At 49.2% G+C, this 13,659-nt stretch overlaps 7 protein-coding genes and 1 non-coding gene across 8 annotated transcripts; 5 read left to right on the top strand and 3 right to left on the bottom strand.

Annotated features, from left to right (window-relative positions):
* Nucleotides 1–335: 335 nt before the first annotated feature.
* Pdw03_0015 (Acyl-CoA N-acyltransferase) lies at nt 336–1,108 on the top strand (the record flags this gene model as incomplete). The annotated part of the gene is made up of 3 exons (XM_014679032.2): nt 336–346; nt 398–804; nt 858–1,108. The coding sequence occupies 3 exons, from the start codon at nt 336–338 to the stop codon at nt 1,106–1,108; spliced, it is 669 nt and encodes a 222-aa protein (XP_014534518.2).
* Nucleotides 1,109–1,387: 279 nt separating this feature from the next.
* Nucleotides 1,388–2,419, top strand: Pdw03_0014 (D-isomer specific 2-hydroxyacid dehydrogenase family protein; the record flags this gene model as incomplete). The annotated part of the gene is made up of 1 exon (XM_014679033.1): nt 1,388–2,419. The coding sequence occupies one exon, from the start codon at nt 1,388–1,390 to the stop codon at nt 2,417–2,419; it is 1,032 nt and encodes a 343-aa protein (XP_014534519.1).
* Nucleotides 2,420–3,016: 597 nt separating this feature from the next.
* Nucleotides 3,017–3,541, top strand: Pdw03_0013 (galactose-proton symport; the record flags this gene model as incomplete). The annotated part of the gene is made up of 1 exon (XM_014679034.1): nt 3,017–3,541. One exon carries the CDS (start codon nt 3,017–3,019, stop codon nt 3,539–3,541), a length of 525 nt encoding a protein of 174 aa, XP_014534520.1.
* Nucleotides 3,542–4,680: 1,139 nt separating this feature from the next.
* Nucleotides 4,681–4,752, top strand: Pdw03_tRNA154. The gene has a single exon. It is a non-coding gene; the product is annotated as a tRNA-Ala (tRNA).
* Nucleotides 4,753–4,957: 205 nt separating this feature from the next.
* On the bottom strand, nt 4,958–5,763 carry Pdw03_0012 (Peroxin 11B; the record flags this gene model as incomplete). Its single annotated transcript, XM_014679036.1, has 3 exons — nt 4,958–5,323; nt 5,379–5,533; nt 5,610–5,763. 3 exons carry the CDS (start codon nt 5,761–5,763, stop codon nt 4,958–4,960), a joined length of 675 nt encoding a protein of 224 aa, XP_014534522.1.
* Nucleotides 5,764–6,229: 466 nt separating this feature from the next.
* Nucleotides 6,230–7,516, bottom strand: Pdw03_0011 (F-actin capping protein alpha subunit, putative; the record flags this gene model as incomplete). The annotated part of the gene is made up of 7 exons (XM_014679037.1): nt 6,230–6,581; nt 6,680–6,817; nt 6,871–6,923; nt 6,989–7,078; nt 7,138–7,253; nt 7,348–7,366; nt 7,460–7,516. The coding sequence occupies 7 exons, from the start codon at nt 7,514–7,516 to the stop codon at nt 6,230–6,232; spliced, it is 825 nt and encodes a 274-aa protein (XP_014534523.1).
* Nucleotides 7,517–7,932: 416 nt separating this feature from the next.
* Nucleotides 7,933–9,892, bottom strand: Pdw03_0010 (F-actin-capping protein subunit alpha; the record flags this gene model as incomplete). The annotated part of the gene is made up of 2 exons (XM_014679038.1): nt 7,933–8,700; nt 8,753–9,892. 2 exons carry the CDS (start codon nt 9,890–9,892, stop codon nt 7,933–7,935), a joined length of 1,908 nt encoding a protein of 635 aa, XP_014534524.1.
* A 2,123-nt stretch (nt 9,893–12,015) lies between these two features.
* Pdw03_0009 (Aldo/keto reductase subgroup) lies at nt 12,016–13,617 on the top strand (the record flags this gene model as incomplete). The annotated part of the gene is made up of 11 exons (XM_014679039.1): nt 12,016–12,062; nt 12,121–12,208; nt 12,271–12,284; nt 12,358–12,442; nt 12,503–12,522; nt 12,583–12,655; nt 12,705–12,834; nt 12,889–12,953; nt 13,009–13,137; nt 13,200–13,315; nt 13,374–13,617. The coding sequence occupies 11 exons, from the start codon at nt 12,016–12,018 to the stop codon at nt 13,615–13,617; spliced, it is 1,011 nt and encodes a 336-aa protein (XP_014534525.1).
* Between the last annotated feature and the right edge of the window lie 42 nt (nt 13,618–13,659).

Here is a 13,659-nt window from a genome sequence, read left to right as displayed (position 1 = left end):
AGCAGAATGAGAGAAATCGGCCCTCATTTTTTCACTAGTTATACAACGTCACTACTGTATGATGTCCTCGAGGTTGCAACTACATGAAGCTCAGGAAATGCATAAACAGACTCTCAGTTCCCCTCCAAAAATCTTGATCACTGACATAGACCGAAAACACTCTCCACTTGGTCTTCTAATCTCTCTCTCACCAAAAGAATGATCATTTCCAACTTCTTATAAATCGAAGAGGGTTGATGTTGTAAATGGTACATGGTCGGGGAACCCGGGGTACTAAAGAGGATTAGTGTCCCTTGACTCACTCTTTATAACATACATCGTCTTCGAGCCTCCATATGACCTCTAGGTAATCTCTGTGTCCTCCACTTTCCGTGTGTTCCTCTAATCTCTTGAAAAGAACCATGAGGCTCATCGAATATGCCACCGAGGTCGATGGACCAGGACTTGCCAAAGTCAACGTCCAAAGCTTCCAAGGCCGCCGTCTCCTCGAAGAACTTTTCCCGGAGGCCAGCTTCACCAGGATGCAGGAATACAAAATTCTCGTGGGAATGAAACATCTTGCCAACCCCAATATGCATGTCCTCAAAATCCATGATCCAGTCAGTGGGGAGCTGGCGACCTACAGCCGTTGGCATTTTCCAGCATCATTTGGCCCGAGCCTGGTTACTTTAAGTGAAAAGGCGGCCTCTTTGGCCAAGGACCCCATTCCACATGCACCCCGACCAATGAATGAGGAGGTTTTGAATGCCTTTAAGAAGCTCCTAGGGGATGGTCGGAAGCGATACACTACAGAGCACGACATCAGTTAGTGGCCCTCACATTCCCGACAGGAAATTTTTGCTCAAATGGTTCATCAGTCCTCGATCTGCTAGCAACCCTACCAAAACATCAAGGGAGAGGTTTTGGCTCCGCTGTCTTGAAATGGGGCATGGAAAAGGCAGATGCCTCCCAGTCGCGCATCTTCCTCGAAGGTACCCCGGAAGGAGTCCCCATCTACCTCAAGCACGGGTGGAAGGTAAAAGAGGAGGTGACTATGGATTATACACGATTCGGTGGTGTTGGGAAAGAGTCCTTTTTCCTGATGATGAGGGATCCAGTTTCACCATAAGGAATACGCGCTTCACACATGTCTGGTTACTTTTTTTTATAAAGCAAGATAACAATGAATAGCTATATAAGGCACATTTGCTAAATCGGGATAGGTTTGAAGTCCGGATAGGTTTCCAATAGGTATGTTTTTATTTGGCATCTCTAGTCTGTCAATGTACTGTTGAGTGGATAACCGGACTGCCGGGCATGTCAGTTCCCCAGAGGAATTGATCACTTCCCCACTGGGCTGTCTTTCCCCTCCCTGTTTCACAGGTATTGATCAAAGTCATCTTTAACAATGACTGACCTCAAGTTTGCAATTCTTGATGATTACCAGGGCATTGCACCTGCCTATTTCACTCACCTCGCGTCGCGAGTTGACATTTTTAGTTTTCCCGAAACCCTCGATCCCCGCGATCCTGCACAACACGATGCTCTTGTCCAACGACTCCTTCCCTTCGATATTATCTTGGCGATGCGCGAGCGAACTCCTTTTGCAGCTAAGACAATTGCGGCGCTCCCAAATCTGAAACTTCTTTTGACCACGGGTACCCGCAACCTGGCGCTGGATCTAGAGGCATTCACGCGTTCCAATGTGGCCGTCGTAGGCACTGAGGGCCGCCCCCCTGGCGTTAATTCGACGGTTCAGCATACCTGGGCTTTGATCTTGGGACTTGCTCGACATATAGCGCGCGACGATGTAGCTGTCAAACGTGGCGCATGGCAAGGTTCCCTTGGGATCAACTTGTCTGGGAAGACCCTGGGGTTGCTTGGCTTGGGAAAACTCGGGTCACAAGTAGGAAATATTGGCGCTCTAGCTTTTGGGATGAAGGTTCTTGCATGGTCAACAAACTTGACACAGGAACAGGCCGATGAGCAAGCGCACGCTCAGGGTCTACCAGCGGGCACATTTGCCGTCGCTGCGTCCAAAGAGGAATTCTTCACACACGCCGATATTGTCAGTGTACACAGTGTGTTATCGGATCGAAGCCGTGGAATTGTGGGCGTAACTGAAATCGCAAACATGCGATCATCTGCATTTATCATCAATACTTCACGTGGGCCGTTGATTGAGGAGCAGGCCCTCCTCGATGCCTTGAATGCGGGCCGGATTCTTGGCGCCGCGTTAGATGTCTTTGATCTGGAACCATTACCTCTTGATAGCCCATGGCGGACTACTCCTTGGGGACAAGATGGACGTAGTGAAGTTCTGCTTTCCCCCCACATGGGATATGGAGAGGAGGAACTATTGCGGGGGTGGTATCGTGAAACAGCCGAGAATTTGGAACGCTGGTTGAATGGACAAGAGTTACTCCGTAAGATGAACTGATCTAAAATAGACAATGGACATACAAATTAAAGATCTATAGAGAGGGATACTAAGTTCAATGTAAGGGAGGGGGGAAAAAAAGAATCTTGCACCAGTATGCAGTATACAGATCAGGAACATGCCGAGAGTGTCGGGATTCCCGAGAAGAGTGTGTGTATGTGTGGGCTAGCATTTCCAGCTTCTTAAATCGTCGACGTGCGTAAACGGTGCAGGGTACTCCGTACTTTTTACCCCAATTCCCCTTTCGAGTATGAAGCCGAGAATGTGGTCATGTTGTGCATGTTCTCACCGAATGACGAATACGTGTCACCGGCTAACTGTTCACGCGAATCTGAATGTCTCAACTTCGACTCCGTACAAGAAAGACTCTTAGAGACAACAAATTGTGGTTCAGGCCTGTGCCTCGGTCCTCCGAGCGGAAAGACCTCGGTTGAAGGGAGCAATGTGGGATGCTCTCTACAGCATCTTTACTTTGAATAAAACCTCACGGATTTCACTTTCATCTCATTTGTCTCCAATAGATTTCCTATTCTCCTATCCCCTTATCGTCGTATCCTCTTATACCCTCTCCCCTTCTCACTCCATACTTCCGTTAGTATGGCCCCATCCGCTGATCCCATTTCCGTGACGACCTTTGCCAACTTCTCTCCTCCGACCCATCCGGAATGCCTGCGCGTGGAACGCAGTACGAAAGCATTTGCAAGCGGGGCTTATTCACTGATCGATCTTCCTGCGGGTGCCGTCTTCGCCAAGATCACTACGGCAACTCCGGGAAAGAAAGCCTACACGAGCGTGCAAACCGGCCCCGATACCCACATCGAACTCAACTCCGATCTAGTCTACTGCAATCACTCATGTGCACCATCTTTGGTCTTCGACATGAGTCGCATGGAGGTGCGGGTTGTAGACGGCCAGCCTTTGAAGGCAGGTGATGCCCTCACTTTCTTCTACCCCAGCACCGAGTGGGATATGGGCCAGGCATTCCAGTGTACCTGCGGGGCAGGTGCCAAAATCTGCAAAGGCTGGATCTCTGGGGCCAAGACCATGCCCACCGACAAGTTGAATGGGTACTGGCTCAATGGCCACATTTCTGCATTGTTGAATGAGCGCAAGGCCAATTGAGGGGCTGGCGCCCCAAGCAATTGGAAGACTTGTGCTTTTGAAGCATCGAAAAAAAAAAAACCAACAAGACATCCAAAAGATGCGAGAGAAAGTAGATGCTAGTCTTGAGATAACTATACATAGACGCTCTATGCTTTCATAAATCTCAACTGCCACCAGCTCCCGCGATCAATCCCCTTCGTTATTATCAAACACGTTGCAACAACTGTCTCGTCCAGTTCAAGGGATTGTAATGCTGCTTTATCAATCTGCAATTCGCCCCCCCCCCCCCCCCCCCCCCCCCCCTTGCTCGCAGAAGACCGCGACGTGCCGGGTGTCCGAGAAACCTCTCCGCCAACTAGCCGTACAGATTTATGGCCCAGAGCCTCTTTGGTCTTTTCCTTCTCTTCGTCCACTGCACTAAACACAATCAAGTTGTCTTTCTGCCCGTCTGCTCTTTTCGCTGGCAAATTCCAAACCCGACAGTTTACCTCCCGGCGCATCCAAAACGCGCATGATGCGGGAGATCCATTTCCCAGCGACAATCACTTCCCCAGGAATGTCACAAGAAGTGGGAGACGAAAAGCGCGAAAACCGATGCAATCATGGTTAATATGCGTTACGGGAAAAAAGAGGATGGACTCTCGATGGATGTTCTCTTATTACTGTTGGATCTTATGGACAAGGAAGGGAAGTGAACCTCCATTTCCTTTAGGATTGAGAATGGTGGTAGTGGTCATTGTCAGTCTGATTTGGTTTTGGATGACCCTGACTGAACTACACTACGTATAGATAATTTAGATGGGGCCTCTCACTGCCAGTTTAGTCGGCTTAACAATGAATCTCTCGGGCTCACAATCCCGATCAGCAAGCCCTTTCACCCCAATGCCTTCCGTGTCGAAGAAACAGCCCATGCCACGAATACAGAAGACTACTATAGATCCCCTTGTCAACGAAACAGCTTACGCCTTGAGTGCAGGAACTACGGACTGCGGTGGCTTCGATCTCCAATCTGTTGATGCCGACCCTCTTCCTAATGAGATGTTCCAGTCAAGCCGGATCCATTCTTTGTAGCACTGGCACTTCCAAGTTAAATCCCAGCCCTTTGTTGTTTCCAAAAGGATCATAAACAACTTGAAGAACAGGTTTGTCATCAAAATGGGCTTGTGGTTTAGTGGTATAATACTCCCTTAGCATGGGAGTGGTCCGGGGTTCGATTCCCCGCGAGTCCAATTTTTTGGCCTTGCCTCGAATGTTGTAGAGAGAGGCCTCTCTACGAGGCATCCTCCATTGCATCAATCTTCGTGATTGGTGTAGGGTTTCTTTTTTGTTCAGTCCATAATCATCATATATGTTGACAGGGTCTCATGATCTATACATCATGAAGTCTAATGTCTACATCAGCTGATACCAAATGCCGCTATGTCGAGATTTTAATCATACTGAGACCCAGATCTCTTGAGCAGTCAGCAGTGTGCTCAATACCATGGTCGATCCAACCACCACATCCCCGGTGGGCATCCAGCCCAGAAGCTCCAGCGGGATGAGCGAATCACAGCCATCCACCACGATCTGCTTGGCCCAGGCAGAGGCAGCCGTTGGTTGGACCGAGGTAGCCTTCTCAGAAGTGGTCTTCTGGTTCTCTCTCTTGCCATTCTTCTTGGAAAGCTGCTCCGCAGGACCGACGAGCAGCGCCCAAATTGCTCCAGCAACGGAGAAAAAGAGCGCATAGAACCAGAAAGTATTGGCCTGGTCCATAACACGGTCATGCCAGCGCACTGTGTAGACACCCATTGCATGAAGCTAGCCTTCGTCAGTCCAGTTGAACGAGAGAAAAAACCGGCAGTTTAAATCATACCATGGTCAGGTCTTCCAGGACTAAGTAAAGGCCAAAGCAAGCGCATTTAGCTAGTTCGAGCATCCCAGCCACAGAATTGAATCCATCTTTGCCCAACAACATAGACATGCGCTGGAACGAGTCAATAAACCCAAAGAAGCGAAAATATCTCCGCGCTGCGCAACAGCTCCAGTATCAGCACATGACAGTCAAGCGGGGGGTATAGCTGTTCGTGGATGGAGATCAACTTACTCAATGCCAATTGCAGTTTGACCGTGGTCAATTGCATGGCCAGGGCACTGCTCATAGTGAGTGCAGCAACAACCTGCGACGTGCATTGAATCAGACGAAGGGTCTTTTCAAGACCAGCGCCCGATTTGACAAAGCGACAAAATTGTTGGATCATCGTTACAACACTGCTACAAGCTCTGAGGACAATTTACTCTTAAGGGATAGGGGTGAGACTCGTGTGTCGAGGGCTTGGAAGCCGGCTAATCTCACCTGCACTAGTAATTTTGCTTATTAAGCCTAGCCTTTGCATGCTCGAAAAGGAATTCATGAGTGTATCTGTATTACTTTTCGTGTAATCAGATCTCAATTTTCGGCCAGAGTGGTTCATTCAGGGTACCCGGCGCATCATTGAAGTTGGCTGGTAGTTGTATGTCGGAGATTTATATAGAGCGGCAGGTCCAGCGCCGCTTTAAAAAAAAAAAAGCTATATAGGATACTATCTTCGCAAACCATGAAAATGAAAAATTTGACACGCAAAATGAGACAATGCTTGCAAAATAGTAGGGATAGGTCAGTCCACCAGCTATTCACCGCGAGCGGGTTCATTAGACCGCCCACTCGACAAGATTTCCGAGTCTGGTCTAACGCCCTTTGCCGCCCGAGATATCCTGTCCTAGACGATATCCACCGACCTTCTCCCATTCCACTTTCTGTCGCGTAATGGGAAGCTGCCTCCGGAGGCCCTTGAACACGCCCTCGGATGTTTGAACGAAGGCCCGGTTCAGCGTTTCCTGGTAATCGCGCTCCGCCGCAGCAACCCGCGAGACAATCGACTCGGCCGACACGGAGGGGATGGAAATGTTGATGGGCTTAGTAGCGTTGAGGGCCACGTTGCCATCTTCGTAGTAGTGCACGTCAACGTGGATGTTACCAGTCAGGGTAGAGGACGAGGAGGAGACGGGAAATTGGTAAATTGCGCGGAAACGACCGTTCCTATTGTGATAGAACAGACAATCCTCTCCAGATGGAGAAGCGCCCACAAAGATGAGTTTCCATCCAAGGTGTTGTTTGAAGAAATTGTAATCACCCACCAGAAGTTGTTCGGGGAGTATCGGTTAGCGACCAAGACGATGGCGACAGCAGAGTCATTTTCAATGGGATAGACACCGTACGAGGAGTTGGGATAGTGTTCACGGGCATGAACACCGAACGACTTGAGCAGCGATTTGCTAAATGCGGTAAGCGGAATACCACTAGGACTTGAACCGAGATCATCTCTTACATCAATTCCGCGTGCTCTGACTCCAATGCGTATGATTGTGCCTCAGACGCAGTCTATTGACACGGTGCAAGCCCGTAAGCCTTCAATATACCGCCCCAGTTGGTCAGATGAAACCTACCTGTGTGGTGTGGTCGACCTCGAACGAGGTTTGGCTTTCCGGGTCAAAGTAGCGATTGTCTTCGAGCTCGTTAAATCCACTAACAACGACCTTCCCAGTGAAAATGTTAGCTTTACCACAGGCAGAGGCCACACTCGAGAGAACCCCACCTCCTGACTTGATCCCGGCAGTTTCACTGTTGCAAGCTGCGTCTCGTTGTACCGTTTGAATGCAGGAAGAAGAGAGGGAATAATATCTTCGCCCTCGGAAGTTAGGGCTTGCACATCTAATCAAGTAGTAGAGGTCAGCATCACCGTTCGTGCAAGGATCGGAGTTGCGGGGACTGGGATATGCAGCGTAGCGCTAAGAGGACAAGTTACCGGCGACAACATCTGCGAGCTGAAGAGAAACGTATTAGCAATCAAACATCAAGCTTTAGGAGGACGATGACCAGGGGAGTGGGGGATCCTGGATCATTGTTGACGTGCATACCTCTCCGGGCGGGGCACCCTCGATGAAGGAGGATGCCAGTTCAACGGTGGAAGCCATAGCGTAGAAAAAGATCCGGGTATTCAATATTGAAGAAGAGGTTCAGACGCAGTCAAAGTCCTTGAGAGAAGTACTGGAGGTAGCTTGGAAGTGGTAATTGTCTGGAGTCTCTGCGGAGAGAAAGAGAGCTGTCGGAGGCGGAGAGCGATAGGCACGTGGCCTGCAACACATCCAGGGACAACGTACGCATACAACATAGACATCAACTAACATTCCGTAAAGTGAAATCATGCATTAAATGATGTGCTATGAGGTATCCGAGGAACGCTAGAACAACGAATGTATATCTTGCTTGAAATATCCATATCCAAATAACACCATGCTCTTCAAAACCCCCACAGAGAAAACAAAATGCCCGTGACCCCGAGAGCGCATAAGAATGTCAAAATTCCGCTTCGCAAATTCAAAAGCTCCTTTCAATCAATGCTCATATTCATGAAGCCATCGCTGGCTTCGGTCATCCCTTGCAGGCCGACGCGTTTGACACCTCCGGCATGAGAGATCGTTCGATTGCCTGATTCAGAACTCAGTCGTTCAGAGAACGGTGCACCGAGACCCGGCTTTGGCGGCGGACCCCAAAGGTTTGGACCCATATCATTGAAATTGTGGGAGTGAGTCATCACGGGACTGCTCTGAACGCTCACACTGGGCGAGACAGCCCGACGCTTGAAAAGATTGGGATCGAAGTCATCGTCACGACGCCGCTTGCGACAAATCTCCCCTATGTTAGGCATACCCGGGGCATGGGGAGTGGAAGAGCGGGAACGCTGCTTTAAGGATTCCGCGGTAACAGAGCCGATGGTCGTGGACGGAGTCAAATCCATAAACATATCCTCATCTGCTACAGACGAGGGACCCCCCTGGCGAATCGGGGGTGGGGTTCGGTATCGTCCATCAAACAAGTTCCAAAACTCGACGCCACCCGAGTTACGACTGACTTGTTTGCCAAAAGTATCCGTAGTTGCTGTGTCCATTCCCGCTTTGACCGCGGGTTCTTCTGTCGCCGTCGAATCAAACGAGGTCGAGCGCTGTAACGATGGAAATTCCCCGAGTGCAGGGGCTGATTCAGGCTCAGTATCGCGGACTTGCCGAACCACTTCTGCTTCCCGTTTCATGTCGCTATCAATTGGAGCACCCTCCTCCATCAAAGCGGCACGAATGCGCGCAAAGGTCTTGGTTTTGGGCTGTCACTGGTGTTAGCTTCTGGATCGCTGAATCAGAAAGGCACCAACTTACAAGTAAGCTCCCACGTCGGGTAACAGCGCGACGGATTACTCCCAGTGGACCGCCACCTTCCGGGTGTGGAGCGAGAATTGGGCTTCCGCTCCGCGTCGCGCGACTCTCACTATCGTCACTCATATCGGACAAACGCAGGTCGCGTGTACCAAAGCTGAGGCTCTCTCTGCGTGAGTACACAGTCTGTCGTGGGGCAAAATAACCACCGGAGTGTTCCACACTCTTCATGATGGGCGGGGAGTGAGGAGTAGGACTAGGCTTCGTACTGTTTCCACTCGCACTGCTGGAGCTGTGACGACTACGGCCTTTGCGGAAGCGCGCGCGTCGGAAACTCATCAAGCTGGCAGCGGCTTGTGAATACCCTCCCATCCACTCGTTGCCCGGGCTCTGCATGTTGCTAGCAAATGGACTCGGCCCACTAAGGCGAGTCGCCTGCGGCGTATTGACCATAATATCGTCGCGATCAGCCATCGACTCGTCTTCCTCCTCGCTACTACTTGTGTCCGACTCCATCATATTCACACTCGACATGGAACTTGAGATTGTTGTGCGGTCTGCCGGACCCGATGTTGAAAAGGGTGGGACGGATGTCGCTCCAAGTGATCCGCGTCGCAGGGGTATTGCCATACCCCGCCCTCCAACGGTGGGAGACGAATCCGGGGAAGACTCGGCTAGGGTGGAATGGTGGAGGTTCGTACATGCGCGTGAAAAGTCGAGGCCTCGAGATCGTCGAGGGAGAACAGATCCTGGAGATCCGTAGATGTGTGATGGGTCAAGTTTAGGAGAAAGAGGGACGAGGTTCACAAGTGATGGCGATACAGCGGGTTTGGAAGGCAAGTTTAGCGAGAGGTTCGAATGAGATGCACTTGATCTTCGAGGGGTTGCAGGGAGCGCGGGTATTGCATTATCGTCTTTTCTTGGTGCCCGACTGAGATCACCAGTGGATGGTTGAGTGGATAGTTGACCGGAGGATGTAGGTCTGGACGCATCAGATAACGAACGCGACTTGGGAGAGCGTGACGGTTCAGGTTGGTGCTCCAGATCGGTTTGGTGAGGCTGAGCTAATTGTTGACTGAGCTTGCTTTCAAAGCCATGGGCTGATGTACTGCGCCCTGGCGCTGGAGGTCGCACCTGCGCCATATTCAAGTAACTTTGGTCTGATTTATCGACACAGAGCAAGGGCGCACAGTGAAGGACATCATTCGTCGACGACGAGGCAAGAAATGAGTTCAACACCACAATTGATGCCCATCGACCATACACGCTGAGGTTTATAACAAGATAAAAACAGAATCCGGGTCGATGTGCGGTCTACATTGGAATACAGGTCGCTGGCTCTGAGCGGTTAACGGGATCAGATGACAGCGCGCTAACCAGATCCGGACAGGCCCCTCTAATTATCGTGTACAACGCATGAGTGATTCAGTTGTGACGAACTAACCAACTGGTTATGTAACTATCGTGTAAATGTTTGAAAATTTAAAATGCATCATGATTCCATATAGTAATGGCAAATTATTCCATGCTTGTTAGTTGATCACGTTGGCAAGCTCGGTTCTACAATATGGTCCACTGTCAAGATGTAGCGTAGCACACAAGCTCAGAGTTCAATTAACCTGTTGCAGTATGACTGGTTGTGTATGACTATATAGAGACAATTCTTCCAACCGAAGCAAGAACTCGAGTCTAGAACGCCGAGCTAGGACCACATAACTAGTGCATCCCATGGAGCATTTAGATACTGCGGATCGTGAAGAGTGTAGAATCAGCCTTTGCCTGTAAACCGTGATATCTATAAAGCTAATCCTATATCTATCTATCAGAAATGAATAGGCGATTGTTATAGAGTGTGCCCTCAATCTTCCAACTCCTACTTTACTCTCTCTATACCCTCCCCTACCTTAGTTTTACTTGATAGTATGGTTTGTCTAGCTCGTTAATTAGTAAAGTTATCGACTCTAGGAAGTTTTTACATTATCGTACCGTGTGTACTATCAGCTAGTGCCTATTCTTTTATCCCTAGATCCAAAATCGGAAGGCCTATCGGTTTATCATAATTGTCCTTGGGCATTTTATGCTAAAACTATTAGAGCTGACTTATTCAGTATGTAAATTTTTACTAAATAGTGGTAGCCTACGGATTACTTATAATCTCAACATAGTCTATCTCTATAATTCTAATCCTAATTTTGTCTAGTTTGTTTGTTGTAAAATTAATCGTAGGTACTACACTAAGATATCTTTTGGAGTCGATAAGCCCCCACCATTTATATACACTGGTCTATCTCGGCTACCTTTATCTTGAATAGGAAATATTGAAGCCTGACCCTCATCGTACGTATCTTAGTCAGGATTGCACATTGTGGCTTCGACAGCCCTTCGTGCAACCGGTGGGTCTTCTTGTTCGGCGCTTGCATCAAGCGCTTTGTAGATATAGAAGTCTGTGTCATCACCTTGAAAGAGCCACCAAGGCAGAAGATAATAACATTCTTGGAGGGAGAACATCTTGAGCAGCCCCCGGTGATCGTTCGTGGTTGCTCGGGGCCAAATGAACGCACCGAGCTTCTGGTTGATCTGGACCGGAGTGCTGTCGTTCAATATTAGATACTTATGGAGAAACCCTGTTTGGCAGATGAGAGGATAAAAAACGAAATCAGAAAGTTGAGGCTACCTCCAGGGGCTCGGTCGTTCGACTGCGAAATTGCACCATATATTCTCGGCACACGGAGCGATCGCACCAATAGAGCCGATCCCCTGCACAAGGGATTTGATGCCCAATATCCCAACGATATGTCAGATGGAGTATGACCTGAAAAAAGTGCGAAAGTCATCTAAATATGCAAAAGAAATACCAAAAGAAAAAGATAGCCAAAAGAGTAAAAAAATGACATCATACCCCGCGGGGGTTAGGGTCTTCTTTTGTATAGAAGGGTGTTGCACATTATAACCTAGAACCCTTTCGTAGGAGATATATCAGTAACCGGCGAATTTCTAATTCTAGATAGTGAAAATGAATGTAAATGACCGTGTATGAACGGGACTGACTTTCTAATTTTCTGATTCCTTTTATTTATCCGCCTTGTACGGAGAAATAATGTCTTGCCGGTGGAGTCTACTCCGAGAGGGGCATGGGTTGGACAGTTTAGAAACCCCCCCCCTCCTCCCCCCTTCCCCCACCGGGGACCCGAGGAGTTAAAAGGTTGGGGATGTCCACGTCTCGTTCCTCTTTTTCCATTTCATCCATTCTTCAGTCTCTTAAAATCATGTCTCTCGGCAAGAAAGTCACACTCAACTCCGGCCACCAAATCCCGTGCGTATATTCTGTAGAAAATACTGAGAGGCTTCATCGCTGACCCCAAGTTTTTTAGCCAGCTGGGCTTTGGTACTTGGCAGTCTGCCCCTGGCCAGGTTGGCGAGGCTGTCTACGAGGCCTTGAAGGCTGGTTACCGTCACCTTGTATGTGAATGTACATCTATCATCTCTTCAGTCTGTTCGCTAACCCCCCCCACCCCTCTCAGGATTTGGCAACTATGTATGCAGCACCAATTCCCTGATCGTGAAACATCACCCAGCACAATGGCGCTATACTTACTACTAATTCATAGCTACGAGAATCAGCGTGAGGTTGCCGAGGGCATCAAGCGTGCTTTTAAAGATGTTCCCGGTCTGAAGCGCGAGGATCTCTTCATTGTAAGTCCATCCGTGCTTGGAAAGTTGCACGATTTCGGCAACTGACATCTCATTCTACAGACCTCCAAGCTATGGAACAGGTACTGATACCCTGACCTACATAAAATATTGCAGCACAAAGTTATTGACTCTACATGTAGCCAGCACCGCCCGGAGGTTGTCGAGGCCTCTTTGGATGCTTGCCTTGCTGAACTTGAGTTGGATTATCTTGACGTATGGTTATTTCATTCAGCAGATCGCGAGCTATTGCTGACAGACCAAGCTTTACCTTGTTCACTGGCCTGTTGCCTTCCAAAAGGGCGATTCGTACTTCCCACTCGTTGCCAATAGCACCGTTGAGGGTGGTGATGTGATCATTGACGACGGCGTCTCTATTGTCGACACCTGGAAGGGTAAGTGGATGAATTGTGCGAATGAGAAAATCACACACAGCTAACTCCTATTAGCCATGACCCAGCTCCCCAAGAGCAAGGCTCGCTCCGTCGGTGTCTCCAACCACAAGATTGAGCATGTTCGTGTCCTCCCTGCCTCAGGAATGGCCAAGCATTAGCTGACAAACTCTGCAGCTCGAGGCTCTCATTAATGGCACAGGTGTTGTCCCTGCCGCCAACCAAATCGAGCGCCACCCCGTGCTTCAGAGTAATGACCTAATTGAGTACTGCCAACAGAAGGGAATACATATCACTGCTTACTCTGTACGTATCTAAAATTTTGTGGGGTTAATGGTGGAGAAACTCAATGCTGACCAAAGCTCTAGGCATTTGGTAACAACATGCTCGATATTCCCCTGCTCATCACTCGCCCCGAGATTAAAGAAGTTGCCGAGTCTGTTGCAAAGCGCACCGGCCAGGAAGTCAGCCCTGCACACGTTATGTAAGATTATGCACGCCTTTCCTGTCGTTTCTCCCAGTGAAAACTAATCGTTTTCAAGTCTCGCCTGGTCTCAGGTCGGTGGACACAGTGTCATCCCTAAGTCGGTCACGCCTTCGCGTATTCGTGACAACTTCAAGGAAATAGAACTCACCCCCGAGGAGGTTCAGAAGGTCAGCGCTTTGGGCCAGGACCGGAAGCGCTACAACACCCCTTATACTGCCAACAAGCCTCGTTGGAATGTTGACATCTTCGGCGAGCCCGAGGAGAAGGCTGCTGGCCACAAGGTTATTCTGAGTGTTTGATTTCGCTGATCGCCCTAGCGTCAACGCAATGAAAGAGATGTA

The sequence above is a fragment of the Penicillium digitatum genome, chromosome 4 (assembly GCF_016767815.1).
Source record: "Penicillium digitatum chromosome 4, complete sequence".
NCBI classification, from domain to species: Eukaryota; Fungi; Ascomycota; class Eurotiomycetes; order Eurotiales; family Aspergillaceae; genus Penicillium; species Penicillium digitatum.
The sequence above is the reverse complement of the archived record's forward strand: the minus strand, read 5'-3'. Positions and strand labels throughout refer to the sequence as shown.